At 39.5% G+C, this 17394-nt stretch overlaps 1 protein-coding gene across 3 annotated transcripts in view; it reads right to left on the minus strand.

Annotated features, from left to right (window-relative positions):
- Positions 1–7586: 7586 nt before the first annotated feature.
- PAK6 (p21 (RAC1) activated kinase 6) overlaps positions 7587–17394 on the minus strand; it is a 72445-nt gene continuing 62637 nt past the window's right edge. For all 3 annotated transcript variants that reach the window (XM_087921818.1, XM_026710303.2, XM_087921819.1), the window contains one exon: positions 7587–9272. In XM_087921818.1, the coding sequence (XP_087777944.1) occupies positions 9105–9272 (168 nt within the window). In that variant the 3' untranslated portion in view covers positions 7587–9104. The remainder of the gene's footprint in view (positions 9273–17394) is intronic.

A 17394-nucleotide genomic window follows, 5' to 3' on the forward strand; every position in this document is an offset into this window, starting at 1 on the left:
TTGACAAATTTTTGGGGTTACCCACTCCGTTAAATCGTGCTGTTTACTTCAGCTCGTTAGTATTTTACATTTCTGCGTCGCTAGCGGGTGGACTGGGAAGTGGTGCACTGGATGTGGCTTCTCGGGGAAGGTTTTCTTGAACAAGCAAATTAGAAGTTTATTTTTCTTTGCTTATTAAACGCAGTGGATAGTTAGGTCCCTTTGTGTGTGTGTTTTTATGTCTTTTCTTATCAAAGCTATGCAATAGTTTGTTAATACTCCCTCAAAATAATCTCTCACCTTTTCCTCTGAAATAAAAGGACTCAAAGTGCTTAGCTCGAAATCTGCTCTCATGATGCTCTCAAATCTGCTCTCAAATTTCTGATGAGGAAATTTTTATTTTTCATGTTCGTTAATCACTTTTCAGCCAAAGAGCAAGAAAGTCTGAAAGAGCCCTAATACATGTTCATGGTGGTTTCTGTTATGTCCCAATAAGAACCTAAAATCATGTTCTATAAAGATAAAGGTTACAGGCTTTAAGGTACTAAATACACAGCCTCTAACAAGAAGCAGAAGAGGTATAGAAACAACAAAAACAATATGATAACCTTTGAGAAGGGTATTAAAGTTAAGACTTAATTTTAGAAAATATATGGTCAATTTTATCTTGCAAAGTTATATTGTTAGCAATCATTATACTAATGGAAGTGATATTTTAAATGCACATATAAACCTGCCTTGAAAAGAATGAGTTTGCGTAGAAGTTATTACTCTCTAGGCTAGCCTATTTTATCTGCTTTTCATAGATATTTTTTCTCTCAGTAGTGTTACAAGACCATTTCTGGTGTGGCTGATCTCTCTAAAAGAGCCTTTTTACTTGCAAGACTGGCTGCTAGAAATCAGAGTTCTTTCAACGTTTATACTATTTTATGTGACATCTTTGGGGATTAAAAGTAATTGTGAGCTAAAAATGAGATTGAGACACTGGAAGTTGGAAGGTGGGATGAGAGTTTTCCCTTTCCTCCTGCCACTATTTACCTGACAGGAGTTCCCACTGTGGCACTTGGGTGCAGTATGGTATCCATGTACAGCTTCAGCTCTCTTCTTCACCTAACTACATTGAAGAAAAGGGGAGGAAAGTTGATATGTACAAAGCAAAAACAGTCAGCATATTTATTATTTCCAAAAATGCCTCTGGAACCCAAATGAATCTCATACACTCCGAGGAAAGGAGAGATGATAGATGATTGGTACCATCAAGTTCATGTTTACTCTCACCTACAACACAGAGGAAACCTTCGGGATGATCTGTCTCCAGCCTGTCTCTACAAGTATTCCATTGCATCTTGTCCCTCTATCATGCTGCTCTCTATCCCTTTCTTTTCTTCCTTCCACCTTTCCCAGGTCTGTGGATTTCTCCAGAGAACTGGGTCTTTGTATAATGCGTCCAAAATATAATTTCAGCCTGTTTATATCTATTTATATCCCGCCTTAGCCAAGTGAGGACTCCTGGTTTCTTCAATAAAAGTGATAGATGCAGTTTAATTTGAAAGTTTGCCCATCTGTGAAGAAAAGGGACAAAAACAAAGGCAAAAAGAATCTTCTGCAAGAAGGCAAAAGGGGAAGTACATAACTTTCTGATAAATCTGTTTTGTATCTAGATAAATCCTTTCTTTTTTTTTGTAATAGGGCCAGTCATTAACAACAATATACCTAGCAGCCTACAAGGACTCCTGATGAATTTAGCTGGAACCTGGAGTTGGAGGATGACAGTATTTGTATTACTATATGTCTTTTTCCCCTTCCCATGGCTAATGGTAGATTCAGTGAAATGATTTCATTCAGGCCTGTGGTGCTGGAAAAAACGTTAACTGAACCCTCCTAGGGCTGCAGTTCAAAACTAAATTGTCTGCTAAGTGGACTCCTTTAATCAAAGACATGTGCGTGTCTCCTGACCCTAGGTTTCCTCTGAGATGTCTTCATTTGCTCTGAAGGATATAGATACACACATTCTTATGGACTAAAAGTATCTCTTCTTTTTCCAGTTTTAATATTTCCACTCCGTAGATCAAGCTGCACTGATAACAGTTATGTGAGTCTGGAGTTGATCAAACTCCAGTCTCCATCAGCTAGCCACCAGATAGATAAAGTTTCTCCAAGATGAGCTGCCTGGTCTTTTAGGTCTTTGTAGGCTAGCCCTGCATAAGAAATCAGTGTTGAGGCTTTGAAATATATTGTACCACTCTACATCTTTAAAATTCTTGCTATGAAGATGACATCATGCAGTAATAATGCAATTTCAAATCTCTGCTCTCTGTTTGTTTCGATTATTACAGAACTTCCCTCACTGAAAAGTATTTTTCTATTTTCATTGACATTCTAAGTGAGTTTTCTTTTTCTTTCAGTTCTTGGAACAATGGACTATTTAGCTGTCAAAATTTACTTCAAAATCCATTCAAATCTAGTTCTCCTAATTATGAATTGAATTGAACTGAATACTATTATTTGGCCACTTTATTTGGTGTCTAATCACAGCAATACTTTATTAAGAGCTGCAGTGGTGCATTGGTTATAATGCAGTATTGCAAGCTAACTCTGCCGACTGCCAGCAGTTCGATTCTCATTGGCTCAAAGTTGACTCAGCCTTCCATCCTTTCAAAGTTGGTGAAATGAGGACCCAGATTGTTGGGGGCAATATGCTGACTCTAAGCAGCTTAGAGAGGGCTGTAAAGCAACATGAAGCGGTATATAAATCTAAGTGCTATTGCTAGGCACACAAGGAATTTGGTTGGTCCCAGTAGTATGAGCTGTCCTAATGGAGACATTGTCTTATAGATGTGTCCCACAGACTATTCTCCCCAATACTTTTTCATCCCAAGGAAAAAGCAGTGCTAATCTATTGGCCTTCTGAAGATGGCATCTAACGTTTTCTTATGCTGAGGAGGTTCAGTCTTGAGATTGTTGATCCACGGACCATTGGATTCCTCAGCTTTTCCCTTGGAGGATAGAGGATTCAAATCTTGGTAGGCAGGAAATAGGGCCAAACTCTTTCTTCTGCCAGCCTCCATGGCTATTGATGTCTTGAAAACCTTCACTTTGAAATCCCCCTCAAAGAGGACAAATCTGGAGATTTGTCTGAACATGCCTCTAATTAGAGATGGACTTAGCACATGTTTAGATGGATACAATCTTTTATTTTTCTTCAACTCTAAGCAAGAAGGAGGAAAGAGGGGGGCAGGGTTTCAACATAAGCAGCACAAGGAAAGTAAGGCAAATGTCTACATATTCAATATTGTCCTACCTTGCTGGAGCCATCCCAAAGGCAGTAACATTAAGATATTCCATCCTCAATAAGACCCAAAATCGTAGTGTGAGAGAACAAAGCAAGACTCCCTGGAAGGAAGGCTTAGAGTCTGTGGGATAGGACCATTTACCTTTTCAGGTAACTAATGGAGAAAGTGATCAGCCCACATAAAAGGAAACTGCAGCTGCCCTTAAAGTTGGTGTTTGAAGGCTTTTTGCTGCTCTGGAAGCAATGAGCCTGGACAATATTACTTTGGACATAGGACTGTTCAGCTGTTTAGATTCTACTTAGCGCTGTTTGTCATGACCATCACTTTACTGGGCTGTGCATTGTGCATTTTAATTATGCAGGTGCCCATAGAGAACTTTCTAGGGAACTGGAGCATTTTAATTCAAACAGAGATTGTATTGTTTTCACAGCAGGCTCTAATTAAAAAATGAAGAAACCATAGGAAATTGTAGCAGTAGCAAATACTCCAGGACTTTGTCCTCCTGACTTTTAGAAAATCGTTTGACGTAGACAATTGAAGTTACCACTTGGAATACAACAGAATGTAAACTCTCCTCACACTCATAAATTTATTTATTAATTTATTGGAAAAAAAATCTTAGGTGTTATAATAGTGGATGGCATATACAACAACCACCACCACAACAACAACCACAACAGAAATTCCTGGCATCCTAAAAACATACAGCAACATCACCCATCCACATTCAAGTGTACAAAACCCCAGCCTCACTTTTTCCAAATGCTTGCAGGAAAAAAGCCAGCTCTTCAAGGTCTTCCAGAAGACCCAGAAAAAAGGGGTTGGATCTCAGGGAGAAAGGGGTTCCGCAGAGGAGGGAGAGCTGTGGAGAAAACCCACTTCATAAGTCCCACAAGATAAATTGTGGCTTGAACATTCCTGAGGCTAACTTTCTACAGTCTCAGCTGGAGCAGCATTATCAGAACCTGAGTCTGAATCCTGGCCCATGACATACCGGGTGAGTGGGTGCAGAGGTGGTATTCAGCCGGTTCTAACCAGTTCTGGAGAATTGGTAGCGGAAATTTTGAGTAGTTTGGAGAACTGGCAAATACCACTTCTGACTGGCCCTACCCCTATCTATTCTCTGCCTCCCGAGTCCCGGCTGGTCGGCTGGATCTTCTTTTGTTGCCCTGCACAGGAGAACGGAGTTGGAAAGCAGGTTAGTGGGGTGTGGGAGGGAATGGGATTTTGCAGTATCCTTCCCCTGCCACACCCACCAAACCACACCCACAGAATGGCAGTAAATTTTTTTGAATCCCACCGTGGGTGGGGGTGGGGTAGGTGAAAGGAAAGATTTCGTTATGGGTGCTGGAGAGGTGTGTGAAGGACAAGTTATATGCCTGCTCAGGGAGAGATAGTAAGTGGGCTACAGAAACACCAGAGACTAAGCAGAGCCTAGTTGTCTAGATAGTTTAGTTGGATGTGGGTGGCTCTCAGTCCCTTGGGGATGGAAAGCTGAGGGGACGGGAAGCTACAAGGAAGAGTGAGGAGATGCTAAGGAAGAGAATTGCCATGGCAATGCATTGCAATGGCTTGGGAAGGTATGGTGGGAGACAGGTGGGTGCTCTCAGGAAAGGAGACCACAAGGTTTAATGCCGGTACTGCATTTTGGCTCCAGATCCTGGTTGCCAGAGCATTGCTAGCTTTAGTCTCAATCTGATTGTGGATGGAAATCACCTGGCTTGTATCACTGAGACCTGGTAAGGCAATGAAGTGGGGGGAGGAGGGGAGATTCCCTCTCTTAAATTTGTCTTCCTAGGTTTTGAGTATGGAATCAGCTGTGACTGCAGGACAGAGTGGAAGTTGTTACTGATGAGTACCCGGTGGCCTTCAGAGACTCTGCCCCAGACGTCAGTAGAAGTGAGATACTATTTGTGAGACTGAGGATTACTGATTACTTACCTTCCTCCCTGTACGGTAGTTGTATCCCTAACCATACTCGTGGACTCTGTATCTGAGCTAACTTATGGTTCTGGAGGGTTTTCAGTCTGCTGCTTTTGGGTCTGGGATCAGAGCAGAGTTCATAGTGCCCATGGCAACCTCAGGCCTGCTTCAACTTATTCATGACCTGCTTCACATTGGAGGCCACATATTAGCATTGGTGTTTGCCTTGGGGCACCTGTTTCATGATCTGGAATGGGAGAGTATTAACACAGGTCCCCTATCATGGATAGAAAACTGGCCCTATAGTGTTTTAGGAGGTGCCCCTCACCACATGGAGATGGGACCTATTGCATTGGCCTGCCCCAGGTGCCTGATGGAACCAGTGTGATTTCAGAGAGAACCTGAGGTTTTTTTTCTGAAGCTCTTGTGCATAGTTGGCTGATGTCCTTGTCGCTATTTGGAATAAATAGGCAATAGGGACATTAGCCTGTGGATTTTCTGTTCATATGGAAATCATAGATGCCATAGTGTCTCCTAGACGTGCTGCTGGTGGAAGACACGGGGTGAAGCTGGCTGAGACAGTTGAACCTGAATTCTGAATTACTTTGTGGCGATAAGGGTGGCAGTGTTCTTACTTCTCCACCCTTATTGTATCTGCAGATAGCCATACAATAGCCTGGTCCCTTCTGGGTAAGGAGGACCTGGCAAGCTCCTGCAGAGCAATAGTGAGGAATATTCTTAACATCTGCTCAACTTTGTCAGAGTTGGACTCTGGCTGGGCAGATCTTTTGGAAGTGACCAAGTCCTGTTATCTGGGATGAGTTTCCTTATGGGTGCAATTCAAGAAGCTGATTTATCATGCTTCTTGGCTTTTTGGAGCCATGGTGGTGCAGTGGCAGTGGTGGTATTCGACCGGTTCTGGAGAGCGGTAGCAGCGATGAGCAGTGGAGACCGAACCGGTTCCCTTTGCTGCTCTGTGTTTGGCCCACCCAACCGCCTGGGCTCCCATACTCACTTTTATGGCCAAAATTCAAAGTGCAGCTCCTTTGCACGGTGCAGAATAGCGCCACGTGGCAGCTGCTGCAGCAACCAGCATCGTGCAGGCTTACAGGAGGAAAGTTAGAATGCCTCTGCGCCTGCACAGTGTGTGTTTGGTGCGCGCGTGCACGCAGTGTGCACACGCTCAAAGCGCGGCCACCAAGCCATGCCCACCAAACCAGTGGCAACTTTAGTTGAATACCACCACTGCGCAGTCGTTAGCTAATATTTTCTTTAAGGAATATAAATCCTTCCATTCCCCACAATCCTGTCAGAGCTAATAAGCTTTTTGGATGAGAAGCAAAATGTCTTCAAAAGAAACAACAAGGAAGTCTAGTTGCCTCCTAAAAAGCACCTTTGGGGCAACATACAGCATATAACAACATCACCCATCCACATTCAAGTGTACAATAATCTAGCTTCCATCCATGACCTGGATCACTGAGAATCTTTAGACTTTTAGCTATACAATTTGTGATGAACACCCTTTGAATGGTGGAGGGGGGTGGGCAGGAATGGATTTCGAGGGGAAAAAATTGCAGACTACAGGAACCAGGAGTACTGCTTGGGTGACCCAGAGGACACTGATAAGTCTCCAAGTGCTTCAACGACCCTCTAAAAGGATGCAAATTACCAGTTGTCTGAAAGGAATATAAATCCTTCCATTCCCCACCATCCAGTCAAAGCTGAAGAAGCTTCTCGGATGAGAAGTGGAACCTATTCAAAAGAAAAAAACAAGGAAGTCCAGTTGCCTCCTGAAAAAGCACGTTTGGGATAAATTTGGTTTGTTTAATCAAAATTAAAATAGGCCTTTTCCTTTTTTCTGCAATGTTCTGACAACTGTTTTGAATTTTTGCTGATACCAAGACTGGAAACTGGATGTTTTATGGATTTGCTTTTAGATAAGGGATGGGATAGGGAATGAAGAATGTCTGATTAACATTGTGGGGTAATGAGTTATAAAATTTGTTTATACTTATTGTGATGAAGGTTGGAAATCGTGTCTATATATATTTTTCAGTTTTGTTATTATATACTTTTTCCTTTTCTTGTACGTTATTCTTTCTTTCCATTCTCTTCTCTTTCTCTAGGTTTAGTTTGCATTAACTTTTACTATCGTGATTAAATTGTAATTGTAAATTGTAATATTAAACTTTTTAATTTTTTAAAAAAGTTAAAAACTAGTGGACTCCATATGAGCCTTATTGCCTGAATAGCTATTAATAATGTAGTATTGGACCCTACCTTTTGGGTTATTTTCTGAAGTATGTTGGTTCTTCTCCTACTTAAACTTCAGAGCTCCAGGCCTGCAATTCTCCATTGGAAGTTTTACCACAGAATAACAAATGCATGTTTAAACTGTATCAAAACTGTAAGGTATTTATGAATAATCAAAAATCTTTTAATTTAAAACAAAAGCAAACAACTTACACACACAAAAGAAACATTTGTTTAAGATAATTAGGTAATTCTTTAAAAAAGGAACTTGCTTTGCACAGATCCTGAAACATACAGAAATATTTTACAGCAAAAATGTCCCTAGTATTTCAAGTTTATATTTTTACACAAATCTACACTTGAGTCAGATGGGTAATCTATCATGTGAGGTCAAACTTTGAGGCAGTAGAAATAAAATTTAACCCTCTTCAAACTCCCACCTAATTTTTTTGAAACAATCCTCGCAGTTCACAAATACAAAACATCTGTTTCACAAGACTGAACTCCAATATATTGTAATTAACACTCCATACAGTAATGCACATAATACCACTTAAGTGTCAAATGACCTTGTTCTTACAATGGTAAAATTCCCCATACAAAATTGCTGCATTGACATTAGAAAAGAATACTAAAAATGATCAATCTACATCCAGGATGAGCATACATTTAAAAATCTGTTCCATGCTTTCCCCTGTCTAAAAAACATGGGAGGTAGAGGGTAAATATTCTCACCTGCAAAACAGACATTTTCAGGGGAATTAACAGGATTGCTTCCACACTTTATTCACCTTGCTACAGAATTCAAAACTGGTATAAAATACAACCCAACAGTTGCCTCAATCTGCAACCACTGAGGAATCCAGTGTATTTAGAGGGGTCCAGGATGAGTCCAGTGTACTTAGAGCAAACTTGCTTTCTTATTTAGATAACCCCTGTGCTGCCTTCTGTTTCAGACACTGCTAGAGAAGGCACTATGTTTATATGCTTCAGAATTTCAAGAATAAGGTTCCAGGGGAAGTGTCTGCCTTACCGCGCTGCTCCCCAAAGATATTGTGTTAAGGTTGTGAAATGACAGACCATTCTAAACATTTGTAAAGCTGTAGGCTCAATATTATTCATTCTTAGAAAAAGAAAGAAAAGTGCTGGAGAAACGATTTGAAAATAAATAAGGGACAAGGTCATTTTATAGTAAGTTTAAGACAGACATGATGCCATTTAGAGTTAAGTGAATGAGAATGCCTGTCCTTTAGTCACTATGAAAGAACAAAGGTCAAACTTCATTCCTTCAGAAATTTCCAGTTCAGTCACTATCTAATGCCTCTGGAGGTTGCAGATACATACGACCCAAGTTGACAGAACCATCTTACATATGTTTCTAGAAATAAGAATCCAGACACTTTACAATATTCATAATATAGTAAGAATTTGTATGAATTCAGATCTTGATTGTCTTCAGCCACAAAATGAAAGGTAAACATTAAAAAGCAGCTAAAAGATGGTGAAAATTTCCTCTCACATTCACATCTTGGGAAAGAACCCTGTCCAATTTCAAGCAGTGTGCGCAGGACAACGTTGCCCTTCATCCTTTCCTAATCAAGTAAGAATTACTAGGAAAAAGGTTGCACTTCAATACTAGATTCAGGTTCAGAATCAGCAGGTAGAGGTGCGTTTCCTGTATCGCTGGATAAGGGGCACGAGGCATTCTGGAAGTCCAGTCTGAAGCAAAAAAGGGTGATCTAGGAGTTCTTGTGCTGTTGCTCGCTCTAAAGGATCTCGTGTTAACATTCGTTCTAAGAAATCCCTTAAAACTGGAGAGGTCTGTGGAAACAAAATTTGATAGTTTTAAGACTGTTCTGTATTCTGTACAGTGGTAGATTTGTTTTCTGTACAGATGCAGGTAGATAAACTCCATAAAACATCCATAACAAAGTACTTTTATTGGTTCATCAGGTATCCTCATAACTCACATTTGTGATGAAGTTGTTCTTTAATGACCAATCCTTTGCATATCTGTCTTGTAGGTAAAAAGATGGTTTATCTCCTATCTTTTTTCTCCCATCTTGTAATGATAGAAGTAGAACAGTTATCACAAGTCCATGAGTTCAGCCAAGAGTGAGGAAAACTCCTCCAACCCATTGAGGGTCAATTTAGTGACCAATCAGGATTACAGAGGTGGTCACATGACATGGACTACATTTCCCAGGATACCTTAACTACATTTACCATGATGCGTTCCCTTAAGGGGAGAGCTCACAATTGCTACCTAACTATCTAATTCCCATACACTGGCTGGACAGCACAAAGACATTTCAGGTAGACAGTTTCAACAATACAAAATTTGTCTAAATTTTTAAACTAAAGTTGCAATTGCTCCCAGAAGTAATCCAAAGTTCTTTTTCAAAAATTTCCAAGGTCAGAACAAACAACAAAGCACACATACACACACGAGTATCTCTTTCAGATCTTACACTTTGCTGTTAGGCCTAGGAACATGAGAGGGTCTGATTACATAACACTGTCATATAAATATTTTCCCAAATAATTTAGACCCTGTCTTGTCACAAGGCATCATGAAAGGCTTAGAATGACACTCTTTTCAAGATGACTTTATATAAATAAAAATGTTATAGAAGTATTATGATGGATAAATAAGATAGATAAATGTTTTTCTCTTAATCTTTGAGAAAGCATGACAAACATACCCAACTGTTAGATAGTAAGACTAATAATCCCTTAAACCCCACAAGTCATTTTTAAATAACATTGTGGGGATGTTTTATGGCAGGGCTCAAGGAACCTGGAAATTTCATTGATAACAATATTAGTCATTACATACAACAAGATAGATTCCAGCAATGTCTGAAAGGATTCATGTCTCATGTTACTATAGGTAATAGAAAGGAAAGGATAAAAGACAGAATGTTGGAGCTTTTCAAACAATTGTGTTCTATATATTAGTGGAGGTATTTATTTGTATGATCATATCCTTTTAGAAAAGCAGTTTAAAAATAGAAATAGTATCAAATCCAATATATGTCATATAAATTTTATTTCATATTTCCAAATAACTCAAATCCAGCCCACACACTACATGTCTTAATCTTTAAGGTGACACGAAACTATCATTTGAGATTAAAATGCAATATAAATATATAGTTGTTACTCCGAAGGACCTTTTAAAGTGCCAAAGGCATGATGTCTTTGCAATAAATTAGATAGAAACAATATCCCACTCTTTCTTTGAGGCCTATCGATAATGGTTGCTTTCTGAAGGAAGGACCCTAGTGCTGCTACTAGAACTTTGCAGCTCTTCCATTTTTCTCCTTTTAACAGAATTTTATACAAAGAATAGGGAAAATAGAAAAAGTTAGAGTTAAAACATGGATAGGTTACGATGTTATGTGGACTTCTTTAACATTGTGACATATCCTCTGAAAATCATGGCTGTGATAATTACATGGTTGTAATTCTAAAATACAGAAATTCTATGGAGAATATTTGGCAAAGAATAACAAGTTAGAGATCTCTTGAGAATATAAGTTTTTGTATTCTTCTTTGGTTATATGCTTCTCTTTCCATTTCCTGTACAGTACATGTCTCTTTCTTTACAGCATTTTAGAAAGCTCATGTAGAAAGAGTCACGTACAGGAAATGGAAGAAGCAGCATAAAACCAAAGAAGGATACAAGAATGAACTGAAGGAATTGTGCCAGGAAAGCTAAAGAAGAGAATCAGCTGAGATGTAGAGTTGTAATTGCAGGAATGTTCCAATCTCGGATGGCAAACCTCAGATAAAGAATGTTTCCAAGAAAATACAACTCAGGTAAACAAAGTCACTAATCTAAAGGAGGATTAGACAGAGGAAGTAAACATATGTTAGACTTTAACTAGAGATAATTAATTGTATGGATTACTGTGCTAAACAGTAACGAAAGTTAAGCAGTAACCAAAGTTAACCAATGATGGAGGATAATTAAAAATGTGTATAAATGCAAGACTAGACTCCAATAAAGATCATCATGATTCAGTTGTTCATGATCAAACAACTCGACTGCCTCGTCATTACAACAAGTGGTGCATGAACAGGGACCCTCTTACTTCGTCCGGCAAGGATTTGGTGCACCTTCTACCCTTTGTGGTTTCTTCAACCTTTTGGTTTCTGTAAGTATGGGGTCTTCGCTTTCTGAGGAACAAAGGAAGCATGTAGATGAATTAGGCTATTTGTTGAAGAAAAATAATACCGAGGTACCACAGAGAAATCTCTTAAGGCTGGTCCAGGAGATTGCAGCTCAGTGCCTATGGTACCCAGAAAAGGGGTCTTTAAAATTAACTGATTGGGAACGTATAGGGAAAACATTGCATACTGAACCTCGAGCAAAAATAGAAGTTTTGCATGTGTGGCATTTATGTAGGCATGCAATTGAAAAATTTGGTCACAATGAACTTTCTCTTTTAACACCTCCACCTTCACGTTATACTAATGCTGTCATTTGTACCCCTTCTTCACCTGAATATATGTCTTCAATTCCCTCAGCTCCTGCAGATACAGGGCAAAAGCCTCCTGACTCTATTGTTCAGTCTTCTTTTCAGAAAATGGTTGAGACTTGTAAAAGGGATGCCTCTGTCTCAGGAACAGAACTTGCAGAATTACTGTCTGTTTGTCCAGTACAATATCATCCTGGTCAGGGGCCACAGCTTGGACTGCAAGTAGCAGAATGGGAGGGTCTGCCTTATCAGATCTTAAGAGAGTTAAAAAAGGCAGTTACAGACTATGGGATTAGTGGTAATTTTACAAGAGGACTTGTAGAAGGAATAAAAATGGTTATACAATGATCCCTGAAGATTGGAAGCAAATATTTCGCATGATTTTAACATCCATGCAATATGTGGTTTGGGAGAGTGAATATAAGAGACATGCTCAAGCTGCTGCTTTAGGAGGGGGAGAAGCATATACAGTTGAGCAGCTATTTGGTTCTGGACCATTTGGTACAATTCCTACTCAAGTTGTTCTTCCTCCAGCTACGTTAAATATTGTTTCTGAATGTGCCTTTCGTGCTTTTCTTAAGGTACCCCAAGCAGGAGAACCTAGAGCAAATTTTTCAAACATTCGACAGAATGCCAATGAGCCTTATGCTGATTTTGTTGAGCGTCTGTCCAAAGCAATTAGACAGCAGTTTGATCATCAGGAAGCTGCTGGTGAACTTCTTCGCCAGTTAGCTATTGCAGATTGTAAAAGAGCTTTACAGCCGTTAAAGGCTACTGCTCATTACACTCTGGAAGATATGCTGCAAGTCTGCCAGGATATTGAATCACAAACTTATAAAATGCACATGTTAGCAGCTGCTATTCAGAAAGGACAGCGACCAATTGGTAACTGTTTTAAGTGTAAGAAGCCTGGCCACTTTCAGAAGGACTGTCGTTCTACACCTTCTATGCCTCAGAATCGTCCTTCTAAGAAGTGCCCTATTTGCAAAAAGGGATTTCATTGGGCCAATCAATGTCGGTTTCGGTCAGGAAACTTGCCAATGGGTGTGGCACCCACCCAGAATCCAAAGCGTGCCTTTCCCATCACTCTGACTCCTCCAGCAGTCTCTCTCACTCCTACCCAGCCACAGCCGGTAGCACTGGGATCGATTTAATCACTCAAGAGGAAATTGAGTTTAAATTTCCCATGGAAGTTAAAATAGTTCCATCTCAATTTAAAGGTCCTCTTCCTTCAGGATTAATTGGCTTAATTTTGCCTCGTTCTTCTGCACACAAAAAGGGCTGTTTTGTTGTGCCTGGGGTAACAGATTCAGATTACACTGGTATCCTCATGATTCAGATTTGGGTGAATTTTCCTCAAGTTCTTCCTTGTAATTCTTCTGTTGCTCAATTGCTTCTTCTTCCATATGAAAATCCATCTCCTGGTATAGGTAATCGTGGGGATGCAGGATTTGGATAAACTTCTTTATCTGTAGGCTTACTTCATCAGCTGAACTCCTCTCGTCCTTTGTTAATGCTCTTCCTTAATAAACAACCATTTCAAGGGTTATTGGATACTGGAGCCGATGTTACTGTCATCTCCTCTTTACAGTGGCCAGTACAGTGGCCAAAAACGACAGTTTCTTCATTGTGGGGAATAGGAGGTTCTACAGCTGCTTGGCAGAGTGTTCAAGAAATTAATGTTACAACATCTGCTGGTAAGTCCTTTTTCCTACAACCATACATTCTAGATATTCATACTAATATTTGGGGCTGTGATATCCTTTCTCTTCTTAATGCCCATTTGATTCTTGATGATGGCTCTTCCTCTTAAATGGCTCTGTTCTACGCCAGTTTGGGTGAAACAATGGCCATTATCAAGGGAAAAACTCACTGCTTTACAACAATTGGTTCAAGAACAATTGGCTGCTGGTCATATAAAACCTTCTACTAGTCCTTGGAATACTCCTGTTTTTGTTATATGATTTCAGAATCATATCAGATAGCCTTTTCTCAATATGTGGGAAACTTGTTGTATTCTATACCCAAGGATCCTAGAATAGTGGTTGCTACTACTTTAAATCCAGCCTTTTCTTCCATTTTTGTGCGAAATCCTATTTCTAAAGCTCTTACAGTCTTTACTGATGGATCACCTACAAGGGGTGTGGTTGTCTGGCAGATTCAACAACAATGGTATTCTAAATTTACTGCCACGCAGACTTCAGCTCAACGTACTGAGCTGGCTGCTGTGATTTTGGCTTTACGATTGTTCAATGACCATCCTATTAACTTGATCGTTGATACTCAATATGTGCATTTAGCTATGCAATCTCTTCCCTTTTCTTACTGTGCTCTCTCTTTGGATAAGAATTTGTTATCCTTGTTTTTATCGTTAAAGAATAGTTTGGAAACTCGCTTGTATTCTTTGTATGCAGAACACATTCAAAGTCATACTCCCTTTACTAATGCCTTGACTGAAGGAAATCGGAAGGCAGATGAATCTTTAAAGGATGTTGCCTCTTTGTTTATTGATCCTGTTGCTAGTCATTCTTATTTTCATCAAAATGCCAAATCGCTTGCAAAGCAATTTAAAATTTCATTATCTCAAGCCCGGGATATTGTCGGTGCTTGTCCAGCTTGTCAGCAACTGGCAGTTCCCTTTCCAGTAGGTGTCAACCCATGAGGAACCCAAACTAATCAAATTTGGCAAATGGATGTAACTCAATTTTCAACCTTTAAGCCATACTGTTATCTTCATACGTCTATTGACACTCATTCACACTTCCTTTGGGTTACTGCTTCAAAACATGAATGTACTTCAGATGTTATTTCTCATTGCCTATCCTCTTTTGCTGTAATGGATTGGCCTTCTCAGTTTAAAACTGACAATGGCCCCGTTTATATTAGTAAGGAATTTCAAACCTTTTGTCAAAAATGGAATATTACTTTAGTGCACGGAATTCCTCACAACTCTCAGGGTCAAGCTATAGTTGAGCGAGCTCATCGTACTTTTAAGGCATTGCTTCAGAAACAATTACAAACTGAGTCTGGCCCTTACCATCTGCGAAAGACTCAAAATCTCATTGCTGTAGCATTATATACTTGGAATTATTTAACCTTTTTAGATTCTCTTGCAGACTCACCTGTTAATTTGCATTTTCGAACTACTGAATCTTTAGCAAGGCCTTTGGTAAAGTATCGTCAAGCTCCAGATCTAACCTGGAAAGGCCCTACACCGCTGATCACCTGGGGTCGTGGTTACGCCGCCATGGAAGATCCTTCTACTCGACAAGCAGCGTGGGTTCCAGCGCGCTGTTTGTCCGTATCATGACATGGCATCAGGGCCTTCACAACTCAATTCCGAATTTCAATCCTCATCTGAACACAGAAGTCCGTCTTCCAAGGTCGATGCGCCCGCAACCCATCACTTGGGGCCAGGTTAAACGTACTACATATCAAGCTCAACAACAACTGCAACAGGCCTCATTACTTCAGACTCCTGAAAATCTTGTTGCTGCTGTTTTTGCTATTACTGCTAACTCTGTAACCATTTTACTTTGATTTTCTTGTTTATGGTTAATGGTGTTTCTGCTCAAGATGACACTTCTGTGGTTCGTCTTAACCCTAATTTGTGGGTTCGTCATGCCCAATACATGTTTATGACCCATGGCACAAATATTACTTTATACTATGAGCCCCCAATGGCATTTGGTCACATTTCTTTTACCCCTAACTTGATCATGTCTTCTACATTTATTGTCTCACAACTACAATCTATTTCACACTCCTGGCTATTTTCTACACCCCCTATGCAATTGAATTCTGTCCGGTGGCGTTACTTGAAAGTTAGTCAATTTACAGGGGGTCTGTGTTTCTGTTGTCACGCTAAACACACTTGGCTTCATAATTGGTCTGATTATGATGCTGCTCAGCACTTATTAAAAAAGCTAGGGAATTATAGTTATTGTTCTGACTACTATTGGTTGTCAGGTACCTTTAATTCTTCTTTGCATGGAATTAATATAACTCCTGATATGTATTCTGACAATTTTCCTATTTTTAATGCCTCTGATCAATCTAATACAGGATCAATATGCCCTGGTTGGGAGCTTAAGGATCCTAATATGTGGTTCTTTTTTGATAAATATGCTACTAATGTTCATCCTCAGAATTATCAATGTGCAACTATAGCTTAATTTACTCTACCTGTTCAAATAGGTACGCTCCCATCAACTCGACAGCGGCGTTCCTCTCTGGGGCCTACATGTAATGATGAAGTCATTATTGACACACAATTGTCTTCTGGTTGTACATTTGGCCGTGCATTGGCAGGGGCTGTTACAGGAGTCCTTACTCTAGGCTCTTATAACTGCATAACTGCTCAAAAAACAGACAATCTATTCTTGGTCTCACCTGCAGACTTGAAAAATCCATCAGTGCTACCGCCGCTATTATTCATGATTTGCAGCATGAAATAGAAGACTTAAATCAAGATGTCTTATCTTTTAGCCCGTCAGGGAGGGTTCTGTACATTAGTTGGACACAGTGGATGTGCTGTGCATTTTCATTCTTTGAATAAAACTATTGAGGATGAGCTTGCCAATTTACAATCATACATTCAAAATAATATCCATGCTCATTACTCACGTTTTGAGTAGCTAACCAATTGGCTCCCTGATTGGTCTTGGCTCAGACAGTTTTTCTTATATGCTATAATTATTATTATTGTACTAATTGCAACCTGTTGTTTTATTCAATGTATTCCAAATTTATTTGCATTGTTTCATTCTGCTTCCCCCTCTCTTAATCCTCTACAATCGCGATACATTCATAAATAAAAAACGAGGATATGTAGAGTTGTAATTGCAGGAATGTTCCAATCTTGGATGGCAAACCTCATATAAAGAATGTTTCCAAGAAAATACAACTCAGGTAAACAAAGTCACTAATCTAAAGGAGGATTAGACAGAGGAAGTAAACATATGTTAGACTTTAACTAGAGATAATTAATTGTATGGATTACTGTGCTAAACAGTAACGAAAGTTAAGCAGTAACCAAAGTTAACCAATGATGGAGGATAATTAAAAATGTGTATAAGTGCAAGACTAGACTCCAATAAAGATCATCATGATTCAGTTGTTCATGATCAAACAACTCGACTGCCTCGTCATTACAACACGGAGAGGCTTGTGGGAAATGTTTAAAATAACAAAAAAGGCTGGAGGAATATTTCAGAACATTTAAAACCTGTATTTTACATCTGTCTTCCCTATGAAGAAAAAGAATCCCCTGGCTGGCCATCATTTGCCACTGATAGAAAGATAAGTAGACAAGCAAAACTGATGACAGAACTGCTAACTATAATCTTTGAAAATCCTGGAGAAATGGAAAAGTCCAGAAAGATTGGAGGAGGGCAAATACTGTTCTTATCTTCAAAAAAAAGAATGATGATCCAAGAATTTAGACTTGTCATTTT

Source organism: Pseudonaja textilis, chromosome 1, assembly GCF_049901715.1.
Source record: "Pseudonaja textilis isolate UNSWEBS1 chromosome 1, rPseTex1.2, whole genome shotgun sequence".
NCBI classification, from domain to species: Eukaryota; Metazoa; Chordata; class Lepidosauria; order Squamata; family Elapidae; genus Pseudonaja; species Pseudonaja textilis.